Source organism: Rousettus aegyptiacus, unplaced genomic scaffold, assembly GCF_014176215.1.
Source record: "Rousettus aegyptiacus isolate mRouAeg1 unplaced genomic scaffold, mRouAeg1.p scaffold_m13_p_1, whole genome shotgun sequence".
In the NCBI taxonomy this organism is placed as follows: domain Eukaryota; kingdom Metazoa; phylum Chordata; class Mammalia; order Chiroptera; family Pteropodidae; genus Rousettus; species Rousettus aegyptiacus.
Window position 1 is genome coordinate 130,868,406 of NW_023416284.1, and position 12,666 is coordinate 130,881,071.

The 12,666-nt window shown below is 36.1% G+C and overlaps 1 protein-coding gene across 3 annotated transcripts in view; it reads right to left on the bottom strand.

The window, feature by feature from the left end:
• MDN1 (midasin AAA ATPase 1) overlaps nt 1-12,666 on the bottom strand; it is a 139,326-nt gene that overhangs the window by 94,071 nt on the left and 32,589 nt on the right. For all 3 annotated transcript variants that reach the window (XM_036220108.1, XM_036220107.1, XM_016140603.2), the window contains exons 12-18: nt 10,921-11,016; nt 9,467-9,579; nt 8,115-8,263; nt 7,474-7,534; nt 2,248-2,459; nt 1,571-1,674; nt 83-227 (exon numbers count right to left, since the gene is read on the bottom strand). In XM_036220108.1, the coding sequence (XP_036076001.1) occupies nt 83-227; nt 1,571-1,674; nt 2,248-2,459; nt 7,474-7,534; nt 8,115-8,263; nt 9,467-9,579; nt 10,921-11,016 (880 nt within the window). The remainder of the gene's footprint in view (nt 1-82; nt 228-1,570; nt 1,675-2,247; nt 2,460-7,473; nt 7,535-8,114; nt 8,264-9,466; nt 9,580-10,920; nt 11,017-12,666) is intronic.

Sequence of the window (12,666 nt, forward strand, 5' to 3'; positions counted from 1 at the left end):
CCACCTAACCAAGAGAATCTTATTCTAAAGAGGCCAAAAGCTCAGCACCACCGAGTCAGACCCCAAGGGGATCAAGTATTACCTGTGTCCCCACGATCCAGCAACACCAGGGAGCCAGAGGAGCCTTCAAGTAAACCACTGAGACATTCTAATGTTTCTGGAGCAGCCAGATTAATCTCATCCAATAAGATCCACTCTCCTTTCTTTACAGCCTGAGCTAATGTACCCTAGAAGATGATCAAGTAAAACAGTAAGAACCTATTTCAAATAAAGACACACTCACCAAAAGCAGTTATATAAACAGGTTTAGAAAATTGAGACAAGGGCAAACTTCTCCCATTTGATAAGCTTATGACTTAAATGACAAATGGCTGCCAGCTACTTACCGTAGTTAAGGCCAAGTAAACTTTTAAAAAATGTCTAAAAGAGTCAGGGAATATCTCTGATCCTAAAAGTAAGATGCAATAAACTAGATCATCTCATTATATGGATGGTGAGGTAAATGATAACAATATTTAGATGTTTCAAGGTACCCAAATGGCTATTAAAAGCACCCAAAATAAACACAGGGTCAAGCTATAAATATACCAACATCAGTTAAATGACTAAACCAAGAATGTATACTGATTGTAGTACATAGCCTTTCACAGTTGCTGAAAAATATCAAAAGCAATCTTTCCTAGCTCTGCTGTACTGATCTTACCGCTTAAGAGTTCTATTTCTAAGAGCAATGAAAAATAAATCTTATAGTTGGCACATAAAAAGTGAATTATTTTACTATTATTAAACTGCTTTACATAATGATTCTGACAAAATAAATTTTAAAAAAAGAAAGAACGAATGTATTAAACTCCAGTGTTAAGTCATGAAATAGGTATAAACCTTATTTTGAGAGCACCTGACATTTAAATTGGTTATGTCGGGAAAAATCACAGTTAAGATTAAGCACTAGTGACCAAATATCCCACATTGGTACACGTATGGTTGAGTGACCACTCTTACAAAAACACCATCTCAAGTAAGATTCCCACCTCCCTTAGGGTGTGGTCTAAAAACTGGCACAGAAACAATTTTTTTTAATGAAAATTTTAAAAGCTCAGGTCATGAACATTTAATAAGGCTGATACTTCCCACAGGGTCACAGTAAAGAAAACTGTAGAGCTACCCATGCACTGGAATCAAATATGAGGCCTGAAGTGAATGGATCCATTTAGCTTGCTTGCTTACTGCTGTGCACATGCATATGCACACACACACACAGAAAAGGGAGGGAGGGAGAGTGATAGGAAGAGAGAGAAAGCATACATGTGTTAGGAAACAGTGAAGAGTTCACTAGGTTTCCTCAACTGCCCTCTTTAAAAATAAAAATAGTGCTTATTAAGACTTTATAATTTCCATAAAGAATATTTTCAAAATCTATCCCCCCAAAATTATTTAATTGTTTATTAAATCTTAAACAGCAAGCACTAAAAATATCAACATGAAGAGCATATAAAATAGAAGCCTGTCTAAAACTTGCATTTTGCATCAAATCAACAGTTCTTTAACCTAAATACTTAAAGTAAAATACCTCTACAAATGCAAATAATAGGGCATTTTCAGTCATTTTCATCTGTTGTTGGGCATGGTTGAGTCTAAGACCAAATGCTTCCCATTTCTCTTTGAGGAGTAACCCTAGAAAATAAAGACAAGAATTTAACACATTTTGAGTTGTAATGTACATAACTTACACAAAAAACATACAACCGACAGAAAAATCATTTTAGACAGAAATGGGAAAAAATAAGTCCAAATACCTGCTAACTATGTGCTAGTTATTATACTAATCAGTTCATTTATGTGCATATATATATGTATTAGTCAACTGTTTTATACCTCATAATAACACTTTGAAGTAGGTACTCTTATTTCCATTTTATAAATGAAGAAGCACAGAGATGGTAACTAAGATACCAAAAGCCCCTTAGATGTAGAGTCTGGGTTTTTGGAAATAACCTATTTTTCTAAGAAAATGTAACTGACTAACCTCTAACTGGTACTTGTACATCAACATCACCAACCATTTGTTCTTATGGAAAGCAGGCCCGGAACCACAGGAGCAGCAATACTTCAAAATTAGTCATCTTTGCCCTAAGTCCTAGAAAGCTCCAATTTGTATTGCTTCATTCTTTTCTCAAAATCTTCTTCTAATTCTGCTGAGCTCCAGGCTCACACCCTCCCAACTAGCAGTCTAAGTTGCATTCTTACCAGTTTTGCTCTCTTTTCCATCTTTGTTGATAGCTGACTTGTGCACATGTTGCATTAGTCTGAGGAGATCGTGCCACCGTTTCTGCCTGTAACAGGTCTGAATGTGGCCCAGGAATGTAAAGTTTTGCTTCTTGGAAAATGTCTGGGCAAAGAGTTCTTCAAATGCCTCCCGTAAGGGTAGCCAAATAAGCTTATGGTCCACTGGTTTGTAGCTAGAAAAAAAAATGATAAAATGTGATTCAAAAACTTCTGAAGCTAATAAAAATTAGAAAGCATGCCTTAGAAAACAGGAATAAGTCTAAGCTTTGATTTAATTAAAATCAGATCGATCCCTTCCCCCCTGCTTCCACAGGAAGTGTTTGAAGGGCCTATACTAAAGGTAAAAACTAGTATTAGATAAATGACCTTATGGAAAAAATTGAAATTCTTAGTTGGGCACTGAAAGGCATGTCTTTTATTTTACTAACGTGTTTAAATAAAATCATGTGTAAGATTTAACGGTAAAACATATTTTAAGATTGACCAAAATGTTTTCAGGAAAAACTACCACATCTGAAATTGATTTAGTTAAGAAGTAAACTCAGTTCATCCTTTCTCAATTGAGTGGGGAAGGATATCCCAAAAACATAAATAATGGAGAAATGGGGGGGGGGGGGGCGGCAAAAAATCTTAACTATTATAAGAGTCTGTGACCCTCCGAAGCTCAACTTTTTATTTCACAGTATTTAGATTCTCTCCTATTCCTTAGCATTTAATGTCTCTGGTTGAAATTTTAATTTAAAGTCTGTTGCAGAGGGTAGGAGGGAGAGGGGAAGGCGGAGGTAGATGGGGAAAAAAAAATCTAAATCATTTCTTTAACTGAAAAAGAAAAAAAGAATTAGTTTATGGCCATGCCACCCTGAACAAGCCTGATGACTGATCTTGGAAGCTAAGCAGGGTTGGGCCTGCTTAGTACTTGGACAACTGATCTTGGAAGCTAAGCAGGGTCGGGCCTGCTTAGTACTTGGATGGGAGACCACCTAGGAAGACCAGGCACCGTAGGCATAAATAATAATAAATTTTTAAAAAATTAAGCTATAAAAAAAAAAAGTTCATAGGAGCAAGTTAATAATGAAGAGTTGAAAAACACTGCTCTAGCTAAAATATAAGTTGCCCAAGCAGTATTAACTGTTCTAAGAAAATCTCAAGTATATAAGTTTCCATAGCCTAAGATACTAAATACTACAATTCAAAGATAATTGCACAAATTTTATTTCCAAGAAAAATAATTTAAGTTGAGAAATGAAATGATACCCAAATATGTTTCAGAAGTCAAGCCCAGAGAACTCATGGATACTATTCACTCATTGGCCTCTGAGGGAGGAACAATGAGATAAGTAAAACCCAATACCCTGATACTAAAGATTTATGGAAGAGTCTGATTCCAGAAAGAAAAAGTATGAGAACTTCATACTCAGTTTTACTTACTATTAAACACTAACACATTAGTAAAGTCATTTCTTTATTCCATTTATTCACCAAAAATTTACTGAGCACCTGTCATGTCTTAGGCACGAAGTAAACAAGACCTACAAGGTCCTGCCTCTCTGCAGTTTGCAACTTAATCAAGGAGAGTACGGCTAGAGCTCAGCAGCAGAGCTAAAGGAAAGATATCATGTCAGAGAAATGCCAGTGCCAGATTGTGAAGGGCCTCCCAGGCCAAAATAAAGCCTCTGAATTATATTCTAAATGAACTGAGCAGTGGGGGGACTTGAGAAAGAGAGTGATGTGATATGATTATACTTTAACAGTCTCACTGTAACTACTAAATGGAAGACATACTATATAGGGAGGTTAGGAGCAGAAGCAAAGATGAAGAGATCTATGCACTGGACCAGGCAAAAAATGAACTAGAATGACAACAGTAGAAGTGGTGAGAAATTCAACAAAATACTTGTTAAATAAAATTGCTAGTCTTAAAAATAATAATATAAACAGAATTCAAAGCTAACTGAGGGACCAGAGTAATGAATAAGGACACAAATGCTCAAGAAAGACTGCCAGGGTTCAAATCATGGACCAGCCATCACCTTGAACAAAGTACTTAATCCTTGTATCTCACGTGCTCACAGTAGTTAAGAAGGCCAAATGAGTTAACACAAATAAAGAAATAAAGAACTCACCTGAATGCCATGTAAGAATTAGCTGTTCTAATTATTATCATTATTAATTAGCTCGGTCTATTGAATTCATGAAAGAACCTGCTTAATATTTCAAATTAGATCGAGTTCCTTAAAAGTTTATTCATTTAACACTGAGCATAGAGGCTGAAACAGTTAAGTGAACATGTTTCAAGTGACTCAAAAATGAGCAGGAATACATAAATTTCATAAAAGAAAAACAAAAAACAAAATGAACTATGTAACAGGAATACTCAATGGGAACCAACCTGACACCTGGTAGAGCTGGTGTCTCAAACTATAAACCATTACAGAGCAGGGTTTCCAAAGTATGTTCTGCAGAGAAAAGATACCATAGGAGTAACCTAAAGGCCAGGGGGTGGAGTAACTCAGGTTCTACCTGCTACATACAGGGAGACTGGATATAACAGTTCGTTTGAAAATGGCTAAAAGAAAGGAAAATGACTCTCTAAACTTATACGATAATATGTGAAAGAACATGAAGTATAAAAGCGCCATAAAACAGTACACGCTGCATAAGTGAAATGATGGACAAGTCTCTTCATCTTGGGGTCAGGATTCTGAGTTTGTGAGCATGCACTTCTGCCCTGCTCTCTCTGGTGCAGTTTCCTTTATGGATCTTCCCTTGGGTAATAAGGAGGAGGAGGAGGAGGAAGGGGGTTGGCTGTTTTATTTCTAATTCTATGAGATCTTTAATTTTCCTCCCATGTTTTTCTTTCCTTCATTGCCAACTTCTTCAAGGGTCCCTTCCCCTTCTCTATGCATCTCCTTCTCCCACAGAGGTTGCCCCTCCCAGTCACCTTCCTCATAGTCAGCGCTGTGAAACCATGCTCTGTATTTTGCCAATTTGTGCTAGATTTTCTCTTTCTGGAATGACTTTATCTGCTTCATCTTAAGTCCTCTGTACCTCTACTCTTTTTCATAGTCTCAAAAGCTCTCTTCAGCCCCAACTCTGCTGAAATTTGGTTTAGAATTCTGCTCAAAGTTAATTTGAAGGTCTAAGTGCAGCCCACCAGAAACATGATATGACAAAAATGAGTTAATAATTAAATGAAGGAAAAATACACACCATACTAACATTCATCAAAAAACAAGGAGGTATATACACTAACAAAGATCAGAAGGCAATCTGTAATAATGTAATGTAAGAGTTTAATGAACTTTCAGGCCTTACTTTCATAAAGTGTCTTTATCTTGAATAATTTTTTAAAAATCAATTTAAAGAACAGATTTGTAATAAATTAATTAGATCTATATAACTTTTTATTATTTTTTACCATCGTCTTTTATACATGCAGAATGTCTAAGTCACAGAACATTATAAAACAGATGAAACTAACCATCCCCTTCTCTATCCCATCTCCCTGCCTACTCCTAAGTTTTGCTTTTCCACTCCTTTGCCTTTTTAAAATCATTTTTGGTCTTACCATTTTATACACAAAGATTCTTAAGGGAGTGAGCTATGCATCACAATGTTAAATATATTAAGATTTGATTTATACCACTTTCCAATAATACAAAAGTATAGAAAGCAAAACATACTTCCAATTATACAAAAACTGAAGTACATGTAAGTTTTCTTTTGATAACTGATGCTAACCCACTAAGAAGAAAATTTGGCTATTTATTCTTTTCCACAAGTTGGCACCAAAACAAGATTCCAGTTATCATATTGATTCCAACCTTTTGTATTATCAACTATGTCAGGCCACAAATGGTCTCCTGTGTACTTGCTACATTTAAAACTACTTGCAATGGCTAACGTAACACTGTAAAATTTTTTTTAATAATTTAAATTTTACAAACCCTTGTGTCAAGGTCTGATTTTCAGTAGATTGCAGTGAGGGAGCTGCTCTGTTATGTATGAAACACTACCCCATAGGCAGGTCGTCTACAAATAGTTTAGCACCAGGCTCCCCACAAACGTGGTGTGTGACAGGCAAGAACACTATAAATTCTTAGAAGAGACAGAGCCAGTCTATGCTTAGTATGAGACTAAAGCCATTTGGGTTAGGGATACTTACATGTTGTCAGGAATCTCAATGAGGAAATGGGGGAATTAAATGTCAATTAACTGAACAGAAGTAAAATAAAAACAAAATAGAAAGATCATTGGGGAAAAATATAGTGAAAGCAGCATCAAGAGCAGGAGCAGTAAGCCTCAGCTAATTAATTTTAAGACAGAATATGAATTTAAAAGCATTAATCAGGTACATAATTAATGATATGTGTAGAGCGGAACATAAATAATGAGTTGGGAGGGTAAGAAATGAAAAAGTTCTAATCAAAGCAGGATTCCAAATTAGCACTATGCCCAGAGCAGGGAGGGATATGAGACAAGGAAAGAGTGAAAATAAAAGTACTGCCACAGCATAACATGATCATCAAAAAGAGAGATAAATAAAGAGCTTTCTATCAGATCCCATAAAGAAAAAAAAAAAAAAACAATAAATTGTATTATTTGATGTCTTTAAGGACTTTTTAAGCAATTATTCACAGTTAACAGGACAGGTTCTAATATTGCTCAATATAAGGTATGTAGTAGTATCTACCAGTTCTACAGCCTTCAGCATAAACTAAAATTTTTCATGAAACTAACATATTCAAAATGCCAAGGCAGAATAACATTTTAATGACCTCACTGGAGTCCCATAAGCAACATTTAACCAAGTAGAGAGCTACTTAATGTTTCAAAGGTAAATGAACTTTAGGAGAATCTAGTTCGAGGTAGTATGGCTCAAGAACAAACCCTTTAGATAAACAACTATACGCACAAATATTAGTTGATTACATACGTGTCTTTATTTTCCTTCCTCTTCCAGCAGGATCTTTGAGAGTAAGGAACTTGTGTTTTTTAAAATGAAAAGAATCATCTATATACCCCAAAGCTCCTCAATTCTAATAAACACCCTACTGGAGTTGGGGCTAGGGGTTAAAGTCTTTGAACATTTTCCCAAGGCTAATTTTGAGCTTTGTAGGAGAGAACAGTATTTCATACCTTGAACTGTGAATACAAAACAAGAAAAAAAATTTAAAATGCACTTACCCTCCAAGCAAGTCTGCAGTGTCACTCTGTTGATTCATATTGACAACCCTCAAACGGTGGCCTTTAAGAAAAAAAGGGTAAAATGGTCATTTCAAAAATTTAAAGACTGAAAACACCCAGTATGATGATCCTTCAGGATGTACAGACATGGGCACAGGGCAAATCTTTAAATGTGCATTTCCTCTGATCCTCTCATTTTATTTTCAAGAATCTTACTCATTCAAAAATTTCACCTAATCTAAGAAGTATTACAAGATTTACTGTATATTACTGCTCTAGTATCAGATAACTGAAAACAACAACAAAAATCCTTCAGTAAATCAATGTCTATAAATTAGAATTAAATAAATATCCAATATAGGTATTATTTATCCATTAGAATAGAAATGAGGCGGTTCTGTTTTTAAGATTTCCAATTTGCTTAACTAAATACAATACACAGAACATAATCCCGTTTGTTTCCAAATTAAACCAAATCTGTATGTAAATGTATTTCCAGACCATAGATTAGAACTAAAAAAAAGTCAGTACGAATCGGTAACAATGGTTATTTCCAGAGAAAGGGAGTGGAACTTTTTAAATGCCAATGTTCTTTGGACTTTATTTAAAAAAAAAAAAAAAAAAAGCACCCTAGGAATTACCTGTAACATGAGCCAAGTACTGGACAGTAGAGGTTTTGCCAGTCCCAGTCTCCCCTACCAGCAATACGGGCTCCCCTTTGCTAACACACATTGCGAGTTGTTCAATAAGAACAGAGGATGGCCTTGTAGCAGCAAAAGTGAGCTTCTCCCTGGGAAAGGGAAAGTAAGCAGTTAGAGTAGCAGGCTGCAAGCTTCTTAGTGCTGCTTTGAGCAACCAGATTTTCTGGATTCAACAAACGAGAAAGACAACTCAGAGTAACTATCTTCATGCGGTAACAGATGTCCTAACAACATATGAATTGCACAATTCATTCATTCTACAAACACTAAAGTACACATCTGGTACTTTACCAGGCTCTGGAAATTCAAAACAGCAGTAAGCTAAGACATTATTTCTATAGTTATGTCACCTTGAGAAAATGACTTCACCTCTCTAAGCCTAAGTTTCCTCACCTATAAAATCTGGAATAATAACAGTTACAAGCTGTAGTGGGTTGAATAGTCTTCCCCTAAAATTCATGTCTACCCAGAAGCTGTGAATGTGACCACTTATTTGGAAAGAGGGCATTTGCAGATGTAATAAAGTTAAAATCTTATCATACTAGATTTAAGAGTGAGCCTTAAATCTAATGACTGGTGTCCTTCTATATGAAGAGAGAGATTTAGAAACACACACAATGAAGGAGATCGTGTGACAATAGAGACAGACTAGAGTGATGGAGCTACAAGGCAAGGAACACCAAAGATTGCTGGGAGCCACTGGAAGCCAAGAAGAGGTAAGAGCCCTTCAGAGGGAATGTAGCTCTGCTGACACCTTGATTTCAAACTTATAGACTCCGAAACTGTGACAGAATAAATACCTGTTGTTTTAGGCCACTAATTTATAGTTAATTTGTTATGGCAGCCCTACAACACTAATATGTTAATTCACAGATTATAATTGCTACATGAGAAAACATATGCAAAACACTTAGCACAATGTTAGGAATATAGTAAGTATTTAATAAATGGTAGCGAAATCTCACAATATAATTCCAGGCTTCAAGGAATTAATAAACTAATGTTAGGACGTAACCTGGCTTCCAAGTGAGGCTTACTTTGCTAAACATGCTACCACACACGAATAAATCAGATACGTCTTTGCTAGACCCAAGTCTCTAATGACCCACATCACCTCCTTCACCTATTAACATCTAGTTTCATAGAACATACTTTGGAAAAACACTGCTCTTTACCATCCCCAAACACTAAAAAGATCACAGCTCAGACATGTGTTTTGCTCAGAGCCAGATTAGACCTTCTATAAAGTTCCTAACTCCACAGTTCTCAGATAAGTTTAGAATGCTATTTACCTCTGTAAGTGGAAAGCCTCACTTTGTTTCCGTAGAAGTCGCACTCGACCCACTTGCACATCTAGCTCATTGATCACAATTTCTGGTTTATAAAGTTGACAGAAGAATTCAGCCTATGGGAAGGGGAAGATTTTACATGAATAATATTCTTTATACTCTTCAAACATTTCCTCATCCATGAGGCTTACTGTGTCCCCTCTAATTAGCCTTTACTAAGAGACACTATGCACTTCCAAAGGTAGGAGAGTTAGCTTTTAATTACTTTTTTAATTTTCCAAATTTCTAATGTTTTTAAAAACATTGATTATGTAATAGTACTTTACATTCATTCAAACAAGCCTATTTAGATATCTACCTATTTCTAAAGTGAGCACACTGACATATCCCAATAGACAGTTAACACAAACTCTAGTCCTAAAAAAAAAAAAATCAAAGTAACTTTTCTTTAGCTATGCTTCCCTCTGCTTTAAATTTCCAACATGCTACAGGAAACAGCAACTTAAATAAACCATGGTACATTTAACTATAGCCAAAGCAGAAAGAGAAGCTGTGACAGATGCTCCAGGATATCTATCCAACTGGCATTCCTCTCTTATCCTTGTCCCTAACCCAAATAACCCAGATTTTGTTCAGGTCTGGGCAACAATAAAAGGGAAAAAGTGCTCAGGGGAGGTGAATCCCTCTTCAGCCAAAGGGGATGGATACTGATCAGTCTAAGCCAATCATTGTGGTTTCACTTCTCTTGCCTATTATAATTAACATATTTATTAAGCTCCTTTTAGCATGTATCCTGTTACTAGCAACCAAAACCATACCAATAGTTTCAGATGCTGAAGGAACATCTCTAACTGACATGAAGCTTTTATTATTATTCATATAAGAATGATAGATATCTATCTGCCTTAAGATGGGCCCCAGATATTTCTCCAGTTATCAACACTGCTGCTGAAAGCTTCTCTCCTCCAAAAATATACATTATGATATAAAACAAGAATAGTGAAGTATTAACAATGTCAGCAATGAACCTAAGTAGTAGGTATACAAGTGTTCACTGGTACTATTCTTTTCTCAACTTTTCTGACACTTGAAGATTATTTTTAAAAAGCTGGAAAAAATTTAATTGTGCATAAAACTGCAAAGGTGTTACTAAGACACAGTTCCAGTCCTGAGTCCACAACCTACAGAATACTATGCTCATTAAAATGCTGGAGAATAAGGCATGCATGTGATACAGGATACTAGGAAGCTCATTTTAAAAATGTGGAACACATAGAGAACTACTTATCTAAGAAATGGTGAGAACATTATGTCCATGACAGGCAGCAATGAAACTACCAACTTTGACAGAGGAGGCAGTTACTGCAAAAGCTGTTCCAGGTAAGGACCAGAAATCAACAAGTAAACTAAACATCTCACTTTCCTTTGAACAGGGAAGTAAAAATAGTACTATATACCTTTTTCTTGGAAATGTTCAATTTGCTTCCAATGACTTCTGCCATTTTCAGTTTGTTTGTATGCTTAGAAAGCATTGCTGTGAAACAGTCCAGAGCCTATTAAAATAAGCAAAGTCAAAGCCAAATGATTTTTAAAATAGTACATTAATAACAGAGCATCACTATCTTAGTCATGAAAGGAAGGAACATAAAATCCAGCAGGAAAATTTCTGCAAAACCAGGGAGATACAAATAAGGTACCAATCCTAGACTCTAGCACCTTACCATAGTAAAGGCAGGACACAAACAAAAGGTTTTACTAACAAAATACTGGTTAATTATAAACAAACCAAAAAACCCCACCTTTGCAAATCTGAAATTCAAGCAAAAAATAGCAATTAGTGTTAATCATCAGGCATATGGTTTGTGAGGAAACCAACACTCAGTTGGTGGAAGTAAAACCAAGAGATGATTTTCTAGCTATAAAGGGAAACTTCACATGCAATAAAGTAATGACATGTCATTATTCTAATTGAGTACTCAATCTTAGCAACTACTGATAGGTCAACCATGTATGTGTCTTCTGATGTAATGGATTATACCTTTAAAAAGTTGAATGTGAATACCTCTAATATTTTGTTAAACTTCTATTTACAAGAACAAGAGAGAAAATAACAAGGAAAAAAATATCATGAGTGTGGCAAAACAAAAAATATACAGGAAATCTTCAAGTAACATCATTTTATTCAACATCTTTTCATTATGATGTTGATGAGAAAAAAGAACTGATTCCTGGCCGAGGCCACAATATGTGTGGTTTGCACATTACCCCTATGTCTGTGTGGGGTTTTCTCTGGGTACTCTGGGTTCCTCTCACATCCCAAAAGTTGACATGTCTAAATTGTCCCAGTGTGAGTGAGTGTGGGTTTAGGTGTGAGTGTACCCTATGAGGGAAAGACGGCCTGTCCAGTGTTGGGTCCCATTTTTTGCCCTTAGCTGCTGGGGGCAGCTCTGGCCACCCTCAACCCTGAAATGGAAAATAATTATCTTACTCGCTTTTATTAATCTTTCTTAAATATATGTACGGCTCACATTTATTTCATTTAATGTTAGAAGTGTCTGGGGTCTTTATTTAAAAGTTTTGTGACCAGAAATATGCTGCATGAACTTAACTCTTGTTTATATCGATTAACCTATAATAAAATTGGTTTTGTTATACCTTGTTTGCCTTAAAGTTGCAGTTTCCAAGAACCTATCAACAACGTTAAGTGAGGGCTGACTGCATCCGGTTCTGCCACCAAGTATGTCAATAAAATTCAGTTAAGCATTTAAAAAAGAGAGAGAGGGTTTATTTGGTCTTTGTCCTCAATTCCTTGTACAGAGCTTCAAAAATCCTTGGAATTGCCAAGAGTGAGGATTGTCTTTTGTTATTCACTAGGGTCCCTCTGGACTATACCAGAGTTTATTATGCTAAATAAACTGACTTCAGAATGGGCCCTAGTGTAAGGGTGGGGCTGGCAAGGCCAGAAAGACCAAGCACTGACTGGAGGGTTGAAACTTTCAGCTCTACCTGTAATCTTTGGGGAATAGTGAGGGGCTGGAGACTGAGCTCACTTTGGTGGCCAATGACATAGTAAGAGCTCAATAAAATGCTGGATATCTAAAGCCTGGAGTGCTTCCTTGTAGGTGGTCATACTGATGTACTGGAAAGGTGGCACACCCTGACTTCACAGGAACAGAAGCTCTTGGGACCCTTAGGACCCTTGA